Below are 18,240 nucleotides of genomic sequence, written 5' to 3' on the forward strand. Positions count from 1 at the left end.
CTGAGTGTACTGGTGTTCAGAACACTGAATTTTGAGTGTGTGAATTAAAGCAATTTCATAATAACGTTGGTATCAAAGTGAACACCAAGAATAGGATTTCACCAAATCCTTTTTTTATGTTGTCCATTTACCAGGAAGTATCATTGCTAACCTAAAACTGATGATAATGATGAAAATAATAGTAGTAATAATGATAATAACAACAGGGTAAAAATCTGACAACCAAAACCACACAACATGAGTGCTTACAATATGCACAAATTCAGACATGATGCTATATGCCATAGATTGCAGTTAGCTATAACTCACTGAGCTAGAAATATCTTTTATTATTTCATTTAGATTTCTAAAAGAAGTGCCTTCTATTATATATATAATGGTGTAGGGCACCTGGTATCTCAACACATTAATTAAAACACTGGAGTGTTTTATAAAATCACCAGCCACACCAATTAAATGGAGAACAGTAATCATGAAAAAAAAAATCTACCTTGGGTCTTGGGCTGTGTCTTAGAGTTTAATGTAGGCAGCAGTAAACTCTCCCACATTTTGCTGATAATTATTTCTCTTTTGTTACCAGTATTGAGAATACTGGGATTGAGCACATACTAAGATTGATTTGCCTGAGATGTGCGAGTGAATTTTCTGGGTTATTATGTATTCCAGTGATGTAAAGACCGTTCTAAAAAAGCACTAATTTCACATTCTACTACTTCATTAAGCCGTAATAGTTGAAGATTTGTCATACGTGAGGTTGCTGTTTGCAATCTCTGATGATTTCTTAAGAAGAGGAAGATTTAATTAAAATTAGCACGGTTGCCGTTAAATTAACAGTCAGAAGTATTTAGATCAGTTAACCATTTTTCCCCTTAAAAGATGAGGCCACTTGGGTATTCAGGAGAGTACGCCTGCTACCCTGCTGGGTGTCAGTGGATTGGATACCGAAGAGACCATTTTCTGATCGGTTTTCTGTTACTCCCTGATATTTTGGAGGGGGGCAGGAGAGACCAAAGAACTTCTGAAATATTGAAGTTTGTTTATGATCACGTGCTCCGTGTCCATGTCACATTCTCTACTTGAGCAAAGGAAGGAATGATCTTGGGGAATAGAGGCCCACAGTCTACCACCGAGGTTTTTCTGTGGGTACCAGGCTGGGTCTGCGCCTCACACCGGAAGCACGGGTTCTGAGAGAAACGCTCGCTCACCCCTGGGTCTTTGACCGTGATACGCTGCTTACCTGTGAGCTCTTCCCCGGGGGCTTTGCCTTTACCCCCCAAGCCTCCACCTAATAGTCTTCTCCTTAAAGCCTCCCCCACCCTGTCCCCAGCCCCAGGTGGAGTTTCTGGTTCCTTCCTCTGTGTCCTCCACACACCCACTGTTTGCCCGGCAGGAGCTGGACCTCAGAGGGCCTGTGGGTTATGGGAAGGAATGAACACTTTGTTTCTACCAAAATGGAGCACAACTGCAGGGAGGGGTCCACGCAGGTCAAGAGCTGTTTTATATTCATAAAGATCATTCTGGCTGTTGTGCAGTGAAAGCTGAGAAGAAGCAGGGCTTCCCATTAGAAGGTGGAGGCTATGGTGGCTTGGGCTGGACCTTTAGCTCTGGAGGTGGCATGAGCAATCATGTGGGGAGATTATTTTGGAGGACATTGATGCCGTAGGAATTTAAAGCCAGAAATCCCTGGAGCAGAGGTCATGAGAGGTATGACTTGACCCTGATTATCAAAGAGAGGGTCTGCAAAGCAACCCCAGGAAGGGAGAGAAGGGGGATGTGTAGGCATTACTCCGGGATGCCCAATTCAAAGGTTGCTAGGTTCTAATTCTAACTTCAACCTGGATTGGCTGATTTATTTCCCGTTAGACATTTTCACAGAGTAATCCCCTTGAAGGAAAAAAACCCAAAAAAACAAGAACCTGCATCAGTCTCTCTAAGCAGACCTAGTAGACATGCAGGGAGCTGGAAGGAAGCTGACAGTTTTGTCTGATATTCTTTTTCTAAGCATGAAACTCTGCCCTGAGAGCCACATGAACAGAGAAAACATTTTAAGTCCCTGTCTGTTTTTTCTTGTCAGTACCCACAATGACCAACCTTCTCGGCCACTCGCTCTGAATGAAATCCTTCTATACCCAAGAGCTGTTGTCACTTTTGGGACGAATGCTTTTTCACTAGCGGCTGTTTTTTCTCTACAGGATACCCCAAACAGAGGACTGCAGCGCCCCGAAATGGGTTTTCCCCCAAGCCAGACCTGCAGACGCGCGAGGCTGAGCGGCAGCTGGTACAGCGGCTGAAGGAGAGGTGCCAGCAGCAGGCCAGGCAGCTGGGCCTCGTGCAGGGGGAGCTGCGGAGGGCCATGTGTGGCTTCCAGGCATTCGCCGTGTCCACTCAGTATTTCTCCAGAAAGGTGAGGCCACGTTTGGTGAATGTTGAGGGGCTTTTTGCTGGAGAGGTGGGTGGTGATGGTGACAGGGGTGTGTGTGTGTGTGTGTGTGTGTGTGTGTGTGTGTGTGTCTTAGTGTGTCTTAGCTTGGGTTTTGGGTTAGAGATTGATTTGATTTTCAGAAGGTCATAAAAAATCTCCAGCAGCAGCATCTAACGTCCCGGGAGCCAAGATTATACTTATGTGTGAGAGAAATTAGTCTGGGGAGAATGCTTTAGTAACCTTGATTTCAAAAGGGAAAGTTATGTAAAAAAGGAAACAAGAACTTATAAAAGAAGTTTTGAAGGTGAGATCTTTGAAAAGAATGGAACGTGAGATTGTTTGCGTTTTAGGGATGAAATGGCCAAATTCTAAAATTTCTGCACATTTCAGATAAAAGGGAGGCAGGGCCACAGTGCTGTTCCACTTTGGCTTTTGTTAGGAAATGGAACGTGCCAGGTCTGGAGGCATCATGGCCGAGGACTCGGGGCCATGCTCACAGTGTTCACAGAGCAGTATGGTGTGGATGGCATCCTCTCTCCTCCCTTGGTTTCTCTGAAAATGCAGAGAGTTGGTTTCTTCTCAGCAGATAAGTTGTCCGGAGGCTCCTGGAGCCATCCACACACTAAGCCTGCTATTAGCCGTGATGTAGCTAAGTTTTCCCACCTCTCAACATGGAGCAGAGGTTAATGGGAGCCTGGTGTCTGATGGAATGCATTTGTGTTCCAGCAAGAAATAGCCAAGGCATGTTTGGGGGAGAAGATGAACATTTACCTTCGAGGCTTAAACAGTATGAATCAGCATGGTAAGAATCCATAAGGCATTTTGAGTTTCATATATGGACCTTCTGGTAACTATAAATGGGAGGAAGTAAAAATACTTTCTAAGTGCTCTCCAAATCAGAACATGGAATAGCTAAGTGTCTGGCTACTTTAAAGAAGAAAAGCAGAAGAATGTTAAGTCGTACCACGTCCCTGGTTTTGTTTATCACCTGAACATTAAAGCACGGAGGACTCTGGCTTTTTATGACATCCTACAGCCCCGCCTGCCCCCAGTACAGAAGCCTGAGCTGCCTTTTTTGTTGTCGTTGTTGTTCTTTTCTGTTTCATGTAAAGCTTTCAGCAGAAAGACCCAGTCGCCAATTTGTTGGTGTAATGAAAGACAAGAACAGACCTCAGTTTTAGCCATACTTTCAGCATCTTTCCCAACCACAATGTTCACAGTGAATGACCTCTTCAAATTGTATACCTTCCTTTCTGGTCTGGTACCATGGGTATCAACCTTGAATAGCTCAAGTCACTCTACACCAACCCCTGTAAGAATTAAAATTGCAAACACATTTTTGAGGGGCCAACGAGGCCTGATTGCTGTGGTAAATAGTGAGCAGTTTTCTTATTAGAAAAACAGAGGCGTGTTTTTTGTTTTTCAGCTTATGTGTATTTTCCACTGACTGTCAAGTCTTTAATTAAGAGAGGAGAACAGGGTTGTCCATTGAGGTTCAATGATAGCATTGATGTTGTCACCCTGCCCTTCTGGGATTACTCTTCCCATGCATCACCCAGTGTTTTAACAAATCCTTTGTTTAAATTTTAATTCCACTATAGTTAACACACAGTGTTACATTAGTTTAGGGAGTACGGTAGAGTGATTCAACTAGTCCGTACATCACCCGGTGCTCAGCACATAACCGATCCTTGATGAAAGTTTCTACGGCTAGACCTAGCAACAGACACTGATGTAACATACTGGTAATATGTGCTGTGTTCCCAAGTTGGAACTTTTGGACCCCATTTATGGCACTATGGCAGGGAAGGGAGTTCCTGTGCAGAAATTAAGGGTTGGTTCCCCACAGTTATGTAGTTCTGTGCCCCCAGAATAGTCCTTGTTGGCCCATGGACCAAGAGCTCTGTTTCTCTGGAGCATACACATGGCTCTTAAATCAGAGACCAGAAAGGTCTAGCAGGTGATTTGTAGGCATCGCCTTCAGACCTCCCTACTTCTCGACTTGCACTCGGCATGACATTGCAGCAAGACGGATGGCAGGCATGAATTTCATTTTCTTTTCAGTAAATCACAACCAGCAGCTCCAGACAGGCCTCCCAAACGACCATGGCATTTCACCTCCCACGCAATGTGTGCTTTTCTATCTTTCCGATCTCAACTCCCTCTCCGGATAAACCCCAGAACTAAAAATGGGCACGTTAAAAAAAAAGTCTGTAATTGAACATAAGTGATTTCCACAGAGGCTGCCATGTGTCCTACGTGGTTAAGATGGTTGATATGAGAGTTTGCCCAGTTGTACCAGATTGGACTAGGAGGTGGGAGGCACGGGTGGGAGCACCTAAGAAAATAGAGGCACAGCAACCAGGAAACCTCCAGTGGTGGAACCCTCTCTTCCAAGGTCTGTTGATCCCGAGATGCTCAGGGGCACTCTCTCGGGAAGCCAGTACTTTATAATTCTGTGTGGGAGTAGCCAGAGCCCATCATGCCAGCTCTGAAGATCGTGACCTCTATGGCCAGCATGAAAAGGCAGTATCTCTTTTCTTTTGTGGTTAGAAGACTAGACTATGTATCTTGGAAGTCGATTCATGTATTGTTTCTATACTGTAACAGATTGGTCTGCAAAGCATGGCGCGGTAGGGAGGGCACAAGACCAGCAGGGAGTCAGCCCCATCTTCCACTCCGTCTACATATGAAATCTTGACCAAGTTACTCTCCCTCTCTGAGCCTCATCACATCACCAAAAGGAGTAACATCCTTGCCTTGCTCCGGCTCCACAAGCCAAGTCCCCTCTGACCAGTCATGCTTGAGTCTCTGTTTCCTTAATTTCAAATAGGGTTAATAATGCTTCACAAAATTATTGTAAGAATGTCGTAAATTAATGAGTGAAGTTACTTCAAACAATTATTGAGTAAAACCTTCTTTTTGAGTACAAGGAAATCTGACGAAGCCCTGCCCTCAAATATCTTACTCAAATGAGATGAATAAGACATAGATGAGACAAAGCTAAAACGTAGTACAAACCACTCTTATTTCGCTATAAATGTACATGAAGAGTTGGCCTGGAGTGTACTTTAGGATAGAAATAATTTTGTAGTCTAGCTATTCAGCTGCTGCTATATATTTTTTTCCAGAATGTGCTGATACCATTAAGGATGTATTGGAAGTAAGTCTCAGTGTATGGGAAGTCACTAGAAAAAAGGAATTAGAAGCCTAGATAAGAATCTCCCATTCTGGCCCCATGCTTTACAGCTCCTAGCAGAGCAGCTGTGAAAACTGTCAGCTGTGACACAGCCTGAGCCCGGTGTCCAGGGATTCCAAGATGCCACATTTAGGTGCTAACATCAGCCTCACACTTGGCGCTCGTTCCAGGCAGCTCCGCCCCAGCCTGGTCCTCACCACAGGCCAGACAGATCTGCTGAAATCTGTGCTGAGATACCTGCGGGTGGTGTAGTAATGAGCCTGACTCTCTGACTCTGCACTTAGGGTCAAGTTGAATGATCCTTATTTTTTCTGGCTGCCTGGTTCCCCGGGAATGCTACTCTTTAGCACCCCCTGGTGGCCAATCCAGGAAACAATGCAGACGACGGTCCTGTATTAAGTGGTGTGCTGTGTACCATCAAGTTTTATACAAGTTACATCCGAGGGTGTATTGTTTTTCATCTTATTTTTAGTAAGATTTATTATGTTTATTCAGTATTTTTATGTTGATTTGCTTCATTTTTATCTTTGGCTTTATAAATGTGATAGTAGATGATGGGTTTTAATTTCTTTATTTATTATTACATAGTTTAGGCATAAAAGACTTGAAAACGAATATGAAACGTTTGTGTACTATATAAGCTTAATAAAAACTAATAATGCATCAGCCTCCTTTTTCCCCTGTATATATATGTGTGTGTATATATATATATATATATATATAGTTTTTACTATTTGATCTTATATTACACAATCATTTTAAATACAGAAGAGAAGAAAGAACAACATTCAAACACCCATCATCTATATTTAATATTTATTAACATTTTGCTATATTCACTTGATCTATGTTACTGTTGTTAGTTAAGGGTATATATTTTTAAATATAGTTTTTATATTTCAACTTCAACTTTTCAACTCACTTTCATTAGTAGATTTTTATCAATGCTGCCTCTACCCTATGAAAGTTTCTATGGAGGATTCAAAAAAGTAAAAGGCAGGACTCCTTAAAAACAATATCACTCCTGCTTATTGACCATCTCCAATGTCCTACACACTTTAGATATATTTTATATGTATATATATGTATGTATAATACAGTATATTGCGTATATAATATGGTATGTACATAATATGTACATAAGATACATAGGATATAATATATAATCATATATATAATATATATTTATTTGTAACATTTATATTATTGTAACCATCACAACAACCCTGCAAGGCTTAGACACTATTCTCATATGACAGGTGAGGAAACTGAGCCTAGGGAGATTATGTAGCCCTGCTAAAGACCACATAATTAGAAAGGGATGGGAGCCAAGATATACAAACAGGTTAGTCCATATTCAACACCCATGTTTTTCCACAGGATTATGTGCTACCTCTCCCTCTGCCCCTCTAACCTTCAAGGTACTCTTAATGTAATTAAGGAGAAAAGAACATAATCGGGAAAAGCAAAACGTAAAACAGTTATCAAAAAGTTAACACTTGGGGGGCACCTGGGTGGCACAGCGGTTAAGCGTCTGCCTTCGGCTCAGGGCGTAGTCCCGGTTGTGGGATCGAGCCCCACATCAGGCTCCTCTGTTGTGAGCCTGCTTCTTCCTCTCCCACTCCCCCGTTTGTGTTCCCTCTCTCGCTGGCTGTCTCTATCTCTGTCAAATAAATAAAATCTTTAAAAAAAAAAAAAGTTAACACTTGGACAGGATGTTAACAGAAAACTATTTAAAGTAATATTTAACCTGTTGCCATAAAGAAAAGGGTATGTGCACAGGTGCAAGCCCGATTATTGTGAATGGGAAGACCACTGTGAATGGTCTAAGAAGGGGACTCGGAAGAGCCATGAGGGACATGAGGGGGATTCTAGATGAGTGAAGATGAAGGAAGAGCATATCATATGTGGGAAGGGGACATTCAAAGTCTGTTGTCTGCAAAGTGGTGTCCTAATGATTTATGAATAGAGACCTAGGCACTCAGGAATGTTTCTAAAATGCAATGATTGCTCTGTAACAGATTGAAAACCCCTCATAGTGAAGACCACCCAGATTCATCTTCATGCTCCAGAGCCCTTGGCTTTGTTGTTTGGTCAGAGTAGGGTGAGTGCTAAAGGGGAGAAGAGAGAAGACAGGTGTAGAATCTCTTTGTAAAATAAATGCTTGCTGGCTTTAGCCATTTGTTATATTCAGATTTTAAAACCCAGGAATTCATCAGTATAAATGTCTGCCCTAGAGCTCCAAAAGCAGTCAAGATGCCATTATATCCAACAGCCAAAGGATTTTGTATTTCAGAGACTTTTCCATTGAATGGAGCTCTCAGAGCTGAATCAAAATTGAGAACAGTAAGCTCTTTGTTGTTCCTTAAATCTTTAAAAAAAAAAAGATCATTTAAATATAGTGTTTTCTGTCCCTCTCCTTTATAGATAATGCCCTATGATTATCTTTTCTTCCCTTAATTTTACCTTGAATAACTAAGGGCTTAGAGAGAATGCGAACCCTTCTGATGACTGTTCAGTGTGTAACCTAGTGGGAAATGTTAGTGACGTAGTAAATGGACCGTTCAGTGACCGCTGTTCTGGAAGAATGTTCTGTGTCACAACAGCAAATGTGGCCACAGTACCTTGCTGGGACAGCAGTGAGTGTTTGCTTTTACTTTTATAGCTCTAGCTTAAGGAAATTCTTCGCATAACCCCCAAAATATCAAAATATTCCCAATATCAGAGAGTAGAAATCCCTCAACTATGCCAAGCAGCTCTTTGAAATATTAAGAACCTCTGGCTTAGGGTGTCAACAATGGAAAGCATCATGACAGATAGAAAATAAAACTTAAAATTACAAAGTCTTTTCAGCTTTTATGGAAGATCCCCAGTACTGGTCCCCAATAAGAGCTAACTCCACTGATAATAATATAACTGTCATAATAAGAAAATAATAGATATTTGACTAAGGTAGAAATTGCCCCCATTCAGTTCCTCTCTCTTAGACTTTGTCATAAATAGTTTCCCTTTTTAAATTAAATGATACCTCTTTTGAATACAGATGGATGCCAAGGGAGAAGAAAGATGAGTTTCATTTGCTGCTTTTGAAAGGAAGCCTTCAGGCTTCCCCCAGCCCCTGGTTGGCAGTGGGTTAAAAGTGTTCTGTAGTAAAGGTGCATGCCTTTGAAATACGCAGAGATGCAGAATTTAGTGTCATTTTTCTACAGGCCGGGGAGGCAGGAGAGCATTGTGGAAATGGCACATCACAAGGCCATGCCGCTCAACCTCTCTAGACCCACGCCCTCTGATAAATAACACAGTCTCTGCTTCGGTGTCACTGGAAAATTTATTTTAAAAGAAGTGAATTACTGTAAACTCCCCTCTAAGGAAAAGCAAGTCAAAGGAATGATAACTTTAAAGAAGAAATACTGGCTGGGGAGATGGGAGATACATTTGCCTCGGCTCCAAAACCTCTTTCCTGTGAGAGAGGAGTTTGTTAATTTTTCTAAACCTCAGTTGTTGTTTTGTTTTGTTTAAGATTTATTTATTTATTTGAGAGAGAAACAGAGAGCGTGAGCGGGGCGGGGGGACGGAGGGAGAGAGAGAATCTTAAGCAGACTCCCCACTGAGCATAGAGCCCTATGTGGGGCTTGATCTCATGACCCTGAGATCATGACCTGTGCCAAAATCAAGAGTCAGGCACTTAACTGACTGAGCTACCCAGGTACTCCACCTAGACCTCAGTTTTTTGATGAAATGGGATAACTAAAGGTCCAACTTTGGGGACAAGAGTAGAGTGAAGTGGCTGTCACGCACTGGCGTGTGTGATGTCATTTAGCCCCTCTAACTCTGTGAGGCAGTGCCATAGTTTACCTGCCAAAGCATGCTCAGCCCTTGCTGGGGTGATGGAGTATGCCTGTGCCTCGGGGTGGCCCACTTAAAGTGTACCTGCTGTGTGACGATCACAGTCTAGAAAATATGATAAATTTTTCTCTTTGGGAAAATCATTTTTAAGTAAGAAACTTCTGTGGAATACTGAAAGCATGAGTGAATGACTAAGGATATCACTGCCTCCTGCAGCTTCTCCAGGACAGTGCCTGCCAACACAGAGAGATGGAGAGAGAAAGCTGCCTAATGAGGCTGAGCCCTCTCCTTGCCTCTTTTTGGCATCTGATTCCTGAAAGGGGCAAATGCCATGGTGGATTGTTCTGTGCCTTTCCACCTGGGGCAAGATTGGGGAGCATGGACTTGTGTGAGGCACCTGTTGCCAGGAGAGAGTTCTGCTGAGAACCTCCCTCCACGGCTCCCACCCCACCTCCTCCTTAACACACGTACAGTCTGAATTATGCCTGATTCCAAGGACACTTCACTCGCCGCCCTGGCTGTTCTGTTTAATGCAACACCTATTTGGTAAATGGAACATTTAAAAACTACCGTCAGACCCTGACTTCTAATTCCTGAGGAGATACACTTGTTCAAATCACGATGTGTGGGTTGTCTTATGACGCTTAGGGAGCCGCAGGAAGGAGCTCTTCCTCCAGCCAAGGTCACCGGGGTCCCGCAGAGAGGGACAGATGCTTGTGAAGTGGCATCCAACAGCAGCAAGATTTCAGCAGGCAGAGCAGGAGGGATCCCGTGCTGCAAGGGGTATAGCCCCGGGAAGGGACCGGACAGTTCTGTGGCGGGGGGAGAGTCTTTGCCTAAAGTTTGGAGTGTGGGACTGACGACAGCCAGGAGTGAGGCAGAAAGAAGGGTTTGGGGACTTGAATAGCAAAGTAAAGAGAAGAGACTCTCTTTGGGGTAGTCGGGAGGCACTGAGAGGTTTGGACAAAGTACTGAAGTGTGAAGCTGAAGCCTAGGAAGACCATATGCTAGTAGCATACGGGATGGATGGTACAAAGAGAATTCCAGCCAGGGGGAAAATTAGGAGGCTCTGTTAGTATTACTAATAATCCAGGCAAGAGGTGAGAAGGCACAGAGGAGGATCGGGGTCTTGGTGGGAAGGGCAGCGTAGATAGAGGACCGAGGACCAAGGTGGTGAGCCAACTGGGGAGCTTGTTGAGGCTTTAACTAGGACAAGATGTTCTAGAGGGCGAGTGGTAAACCCTCCCCACCCCAGCCCTGACAACACCCAAGCAAAAAGCACAATGCTGTGAAATGCAAAGTGTTAAGAACTTAAGAGGTATGTGTGTTTATAGCTCAGAACTGTTTAAAGAGATCATGGGTGCTCTTTTAAGTATCTTTGGAACTGCATACTCTGTGTATCAAGGAGCTCTTAAGATCCAGGTCCAACAGACTCGTAGGGATGGGCATTTACCCCCCCCAAATATACTTTTAACTCAAATATCATGTGTCCCTTTGAGATTCAGAAGAACTTGTCTAGAATCCCACTCCTTATTTCAGGAGCATCCTAGGTCTTTCTCATTCTCTCAGGAATTTCAGGTGGGAGGAGGTTCTATTCTTAACATAGTTACTTTGACTCAGAATTTCTGCTTCTCCTAAATTAACTCAATTTGTGGGTTACTGCCATTCTGCCTGTGCTGCTTATGTTGCCTGCAGCATCCCTCCATACCAGCCCCCTGCCCCTGACTTGGTTGAGTTTCAAGATTCTTTCTGCTTTCTGATGCTAGGGTCTTCTTAGGGAGGTAAACATGGGTTTAGATATCAAGAGAGAAAAAGGAAGCTCTAGAAAACTCAGGAGCCATTTATATAGAAGTGACATAGGGATGAGAGTGACAAGAGAGCATGTACAGGGGTGCCTGGGTGGCTCAGCCATTAAGCATTTGCCTTTGGCTCAGTTCATGATCCCAGGGTCCTGGGATTCCTCTCTCGCTGTCTCTCTCTGTCAAATAAATAAATAAAATCTTAAAAAAGAGAGAGAGAGAATACAGAAGGACAACGAAGACAGCACTCCCGTGGGGTCCAGAGCAAAAGAACGAAAAGAGGTGGTGAAAACAGGAGAATCCCACCTCACAGAAGGCAGATGAAGGAGGAATTTCTGCAGGGAGAGAGTGATTTATAATACCAGGTGCCAGACAGTGGAGGAAAGTGATACAGAACGAGTTTGACAGTTTCAGAGGAGTATCTGTAAACAGTTAAGGACAACCAGGTTGTCCTGGTTTCTCCACAATCAGATGATGAGCAGTTCGGGCTTTCTTCCTTCTACCCTGAAGCCGGACACTTTACCCTGTGAGAAGCGGCAATGGTGACATCTACAGGGCATTGTCTGGAAGTGAAAGTCTCTGCCTAGAGAGAAGAGCACATGCCAAACACTGCCTTCAATTGCAGGGAATCTTACAAAAAACAAGTGCTGCCTTCCCCCGCTCACTAACATGTGCACTACAGACCTGCCTATTCCACAAACTTCATTGAAACCAGGTTTGAAATTAAAAACACACAACCACTTTTATTTTTGATTTTATTCCTGACAATCAAATTACTAAGACAGAAAAAAAAAATTTACGTTGTACACTGCAAGCAGTTTGCCTATGAGATAATTCATAAAAGCAATTACATACCACACAAACCCAAGAGTCAAACAGTCTGAATCTGTAATTCAGTCCCTGGAGAGAGTGAAAGCCCATCACTTCTGCTCTACTAGGAACAGAAAAAGAAACATTTAAAATTCAAAAGTATTGAGACTTTATTACATTACAGTGTTGTCTTGGAAACAAAGATTTATCATAAGTACCGTCTGTACTAACACAGTAGATAGGAGGTGATATAACTGCTCAAAGTATGTCCCTAATTTTTGTTTCAGTTTAAACTTATTGATTTTTTTTTTTTTGAGAGAAAGAGAGAGAGAACAGCAGGAGGGGCTGCGGGAGGGAGAGAATCTCAAGCAGGCTTCATGCTCAGCTCAGAGCCCTGTATGGGGCTGGATCTTAGGACCCTAAGATCATGACCTGAGTCAATATCAAGAGTCAGATGTTTAACTGACTGAGCCACTCAGTTGCCCCTTGTTTCAGTTTAAAAGAAACACAGAGACAGAATGATATATTTATGTTAAAAGCATAAAGGAGGGTAAAGAAAAAGGGGGGGAGAACAAACAAATACAATTAATAGAAAATTGAATAGAAAAGATGGTAGATATTAATCCAAGTCTATCAATAATCACATTAAATATGAGTGGTCTAAACACACCAATTGAAAGAGAGATAGTGGGGCACCTGGGTGGCTCAGTTGGTTAAGAGTCTGACTCTTGATTTCAGCTCAGGTCATGATCTCAGGGTCGTGAGATTGAGCCCCAAGTCAAGCTCCATGCTGGACGTGGAGCCTGCTTAAGATTCTCTCTCTCTCCCTCTGCCCCTCCTCACCCTGCTTGTGCACTCTCCCTCTCTCAAAAAAAAAAGATAGTATAAAAAATTATGTTTTTAAACTTAATTAAATGTTGTCCACAAGAAACCTAATTTATTTTTTTTCTGTTTGTGGATTTAATGACAGGGGGCTAAAACGGAGTGTGCCACTTGCTGTTTCTGCTTTTCCCGTGGTGAGGGAGCCCCCTGTAGGTGTGTTGAGGTGGGTGGGCCATGCAGTGCAGAGTTGGGATGGTGGGGGGAGCTAGTGGGGCAGAAGGACTTTCAGGGGCCCCAAGACACAGGGGACTCCTGGGCAGTATGGAGGTTCCTTCCAGCAGGTGACAAGGCATCTCAAGTGGTGCTGAGGCTGGTGTGAAAGCACTTGACCCCTTCCCTTCACTTCTGAAAAGTTTGCCCATAGCCAGCAGGAATGTGGGATGGTCACTGACCCACTGAGGCTCACCCACTCATAAAAAACCCAATTTACATATAAAGACCGAGATTTTAGGTAAAGGAATAGAGAAAGATATACCAATTGCTAACACTAATCAAAAGAAATAGGGAATAGCTATATTAATTTGAGACACAGACTTCAGATCAAGGAATTTTGTTGGTGATAAAGAGGGGCACCACATAATGATAAAGTGTTGTCAATTCTCCAAAGACATGAAAAGCATTAAGGTGGTTGTTGGTATTTTAGGCTGACTGTGGGTCTAGTGATTTTTGCATCCAGATAATGTTCAGTTGTTGCAGTCCTGAGAACCTTGTCTCTTTAATCTCAAAAGTCTTCTGTAAAGCCTCCAGGATTTAGGTAGGAGAAGAATTGTAAACATCAAATGTGTCCTGGGCACTGTTATGCCCTTTATATTTCTTACAAACATTATTTCATTTAATTCTCACATTAATTAACCTTTGATGCAAGTGTTTTGATGCCCATTTTATAGATAACTCAGGTTGCTTTGATCACATAATATTTTATTTATTATTTCATATATGAAATATTTAACATGCACCTGGTAAGTCTCACATTAATAAAGTGGATATGACACAGGGTCTTTCCTCAAGAAAATCCCCGTCAGAATCCCATGGTATAGTCTCAGAACACCTCATTTCATTCTCTTAGCAGAAAGACAGGTAGGGGAGCTCAGGAGAGTGTTCCTATTTGCCAGATAAAGAAACAAAGGAAGAGAAATTGTTTCTGGCCTAAGGTCTGACGGCTGGTAAGCAGTAGAATTTAGGTCTCCTGCTCCATGAAGGTCTCCTGCCTCCAATTCCAATGCTCCTTCCACTATGCTAACCATGATATTTTATTGACAAAAACATCAAATTGATTTACCATGGTCAGAATGACACGGAGGGGAGTTTTGCCTATTGGTATTATAGCAAGATGAAGCCAGGTGGGACATTTATTGCAGCCCTTGCCTCTGACTGGGCTGCATGGAAAGTGACATTTCTCCCAAATACCACTGGGGTAGTAACGCATAACCTTTTCTCAGATAGTAGTGAGAGCATTTCTGCTTTGATTTTTCCTTATCCCTGTATGTCAGGCAATGCCAACAGAACAAAAACTCAGTGCAAAATAGCATCTTGATTTCGTGCTGGGATGTCACTCTTCTGACAATCAATGTGGGACAGTGTTCAGTGGCTACAGTGATAAGGCATGCTTCGTTCAACAGTTTGGCACGATGAATGAAAGAACACTAGTACCATATTGGTTTCTTATTCCCCTAAATTAAGTAACAACTGTAGCTGTGCTGAGATTAACTCTGAGGTTGGCCAGAGGGTCAGTACTCTGCCCCACTCCTGGAGACAAATACCCATCCATGGAAGACTTTCCACCATGCCCGGGGCAAGCCATGAAACAGATTCAGATGGCTGCTAAGTGAAATCCACAAGATGCTATATTTCCCCTCAAAAGTAAAGACCTGAGCAATTTTTCAGACCTGAGATGTTCAGAATATTTTTCTTTATATGGTCAGAATTTATTTTCTTTTTCAGTTCTTTATTTATACTTTTGACAGTGAGCAACCATTCAGAATGACCATTTCTTATGTAAAAACCCAATGGGAAGACTAAGCAGGTGTTCCAAAAGATCCAAAATTGAGTTCTGGTCCTGGGCAAGATGGAGAAAGCACACTCCACCCCATATCTCCCATTGAATGCAGCTGTATGACCTGAGCAGAATGTATGGAGTAGTTATTTGAGAACTCTGAAAAGTAGTATGTAACAGGCAAATTGGAAAGACCAGAATTTGAAGTGTCACAGAACTGGTTGTGAGTTTACAAGTTTTTCTCTCCAGTATTCCCTGGCCTACACTCAGTGCAACTTGAGACCTAGAAGTAGACTGAACATGAGCAGAGGGGGCTCCATGAGAAATGAGAAACAAAACTTCTACTATTCAGAGAGAGCTAAGTAAGTCTTCTGTTTTGTCTTCATTTTCTCCTACTCCCAGCCTACACATGGCCTGTGGGCGTGACTGCAGCAGTTGTGGTGGCAGGAGCCTGCCAAAGCCAGGCCCTAAGAGTGGGGAGCTTTCCTCTCTGCTTGGAGAAGCTATATTCCAAGAGGGTGAGGCAAACTCACATTGCTTTTATTCCCTCTTTATGAGTCTGTCATTTAGCCACAGATATGAGCACAAGGTACTGGTGCACAGCACAGTGGGATAACTAAAGTCCCAGCTTTCTGGCTGGAGGATGGAAAGGGGCAGGGCCACAGAACTGGAAAAAACTATAGGCATTGGGAAGAGGAAGAAACTTGAGAAAATGACCCTTTAACTTTGGTTTATAAACCCCTGGGCCTACCCCTGAGCTATATATGTGCGAATCTCACCCTAACAGCATACATAGACTTTGAGAACTGGACTCTAGGACAGGCCACCACCCAAGTGCCAGAGTGGCCATTGTTTGTGCACTTGTGACACAGATTGTACTAGCACCTTAAAGGCTTTGAAAACTAACCTGACATTAGAGGCACAACCCACAGAAGGCTGGATGGAACTAGTAGCCTGGACACTACTTGTTCAGTTGCCTGCCATCAAGTCTCCACAGGACTCAAACAGGACCCAAAGTCATATAATATTCAAAGTGCCCAGGAAACCATCTAAAATTAGTCAGCATATAAAGAACCAGGAAAAGGTCGACTTGTATGAGAAAAGTCAGCAAACAGGCTGTAAAGTCAGGATGACCCAGGTACTGGATTTATTTGTCAAAGACATTAAATTCAACCATTGTTTAAATGCTCCAAGAAGTAAAGTCAAGCACTCATAAAGTGAATGGAAAGAGAGAAAGTCTTATCAAAGAGATAGAAGATGTAAAGAAGAATCAAATGGAAATTTTAGAACTGAAAGATACAAGAACCAAAATAAGAAACTCAGTAGATAGAGAAGATAGAGGAAAAAAGTCAGTGAATTTTTTGATCAATAGAAATCATCCAACAGGAACAATAGAAAGAAAATAGATTTTAAAAAATGGACTCAGGAACCTGTGAGACAATATTAGAAGGCCTAATATTTCTGTCACAGGAGTCCCAGAAAAAGAGAGAGCGTATGTGCAGAAAAAATATTTGAAGAAATATTGCCCCAGAACTTCCCAAATTGGTGAAAGACATAAACCTACAGATTCAAGAAGCTCAGTGAACCTCAAAAGGTTTCAAAGAAATCCATGCCCAGACATAATCAAACTGCTGAAAACTAAAGACAAAGAAAAAAAATATTGAAAGCAATCAGAGAAAAATTTCATATTACCTGTAAGGAGCAACAATTCAGATGACTGCAGACTTCTCATCATAAATCATAGAGGCCAGAAGACAGTGGAACATCTTCAAAATGCTGGAAGAAACAACTGTCAACCTAGAATTCTCTAACCAGGGAGACTGTCCTTTAGAAATAGGTGAAGGAAAGGCTCAGATGAAGGAAACCTAAAAGAATCTTTTATATGCCTACCCAATCTAAAAGAACTGTTTAAACAAGTTCTCCAGACGGGTGGGAACTGACACCCATCCAAGTTCTAGAAGGAATTACAGCAATAGGAATGAGGAGGAACAGATAACAAATAGCTGGATATATAACGCACTATACTTTTCCTATTGAGTTCTTTAAAATACAGTAAAAAATGGGGTGCCTGGGTGGCTCAGTTGATTAAGTGTCTGCCTTTGGCTCAGGTCATGATTTTAGGGTCCCAGGATCAAGCCCTGCATTAGGCTCCCTGCTCAGCAGGAATCCTGCTTCTCTCGCTGCCTCTCCCCTCTGCCCAAGCTCGCTCTCTCAAATAAAAAAAATAAAATCTTAAAAAAATTACTTAAAAAAAATACAGTAAAAGCTGAAAGCCAGAATTATCATCTAATGCGGTTTTTGGCATATGTAGATGTGATTCACCAGATTACTACACAGAGGAGATTGGGCAGAGAGATCTATGTGGCAGTAAAGTTTCTTCATTCCACTCATAGTAGTAAAATAATGATTTTAATTAGTCTGTGAGAAGTAAAATTTGTGTATAGTAGTTCCCAAATCAACAACTAAAAAATTATACAAAAAGAAGTGGCCAAAAATGCAATCAACAAATTAAAATGGAGTATAAAAAAAATGTTCAAATAACCCTAAGGAAGACAAGGAGGTAGAAAAAGGGGAAAAGAACAAGAAGGAAGAAATGGAAACAATAAAATGATAGCTCTAAATTTAAACATACCAATAATTATATTAAATTTATTGTAATGATTTCAGCAAACTACAGCCCATGGGCCGAATCTGTTTGTGTAAATAAGGTTTTCTTGGAAGACGGCCACACTCATTCCTTTCTGTACTCTGTGTGGCTGCTTTCTCACTTCAGTAGTGGAGTTGAGTAGTGAAGCAGACTATACAGGCCACAAAGGTCCAAAATATTTATTATCTGGCCTTTTATAGTAAGCTTGCTGACCTTGGGTCTAAACACGCCAACTAGAAGATCAAGATTGTCAGAGTGTGTATGGAAACATGACCCAGTTACATGCTGTCAGTAAGAAAGTCACTTAAAATATCTATTTATCTATCTATAACCATAATATATATATATATGTTAAAAGTCAAAGGATATAACATGGAACCATAGATCAAAAGTAAACTGAAGTGGCTGTATTGATATCAGACACTGATATCAAGTAGGTGACAGAGCAGAGAAAATTACCAGGGATGAAAGGGCTGTTACATAATGATAAAAAGGTCAACTCACCAAGAAGACATAACAATCCTAAATGTGTGTGCACCTAACAACAGAACTTTGAAATACATGGAGCAAAAATGGGACAAACTGAAAGGAGAAAAAAGAGAAATCCAAAATTGTGCTTGGAGATTCTAACATATCTCTCTC

The 18,240-nt window shown here is 42.0% G+C and overlaps 1 protein-coding gene across 1 annotated transcript in view; it reads left to right on the top strand.

The window, feature by feature from the left end:
* Window positions 1-18,240, top strand: part of MTUS2 (microtubule associated scaffold protein 2) — a 640,692-nt gene that overhangs the window by 507,389 nt on the left and 115,063 nt on the right. The window contains exon 11 of the mRNA XM_034665023.1: window positions 2,193-2,404. Coding sequence (XP_034520914.1) covers window positions 2,193-2,404 — 212 coding nt within the window. The remainder of the gene's footprint in view (window positions 1-2,192; window positions 2,405-18,240) is intronic.

The sequence above is a fragment of the Ailuropoda melanoleuca genome, chromosome 7 (assembly GCF_002007445.2).
Source record: "Ailuropoda melanoleuca isolate Jingjing chromosome 7, ASM200744v2, whole genome shotgun sequence".
Classification (NCBI taxonomy): Eukaryota; Metazoa; Chordata; class Mammalia; order Carnivora; family Ursidae; genus Ailuropoda; species Ailuropoda melanoleuca.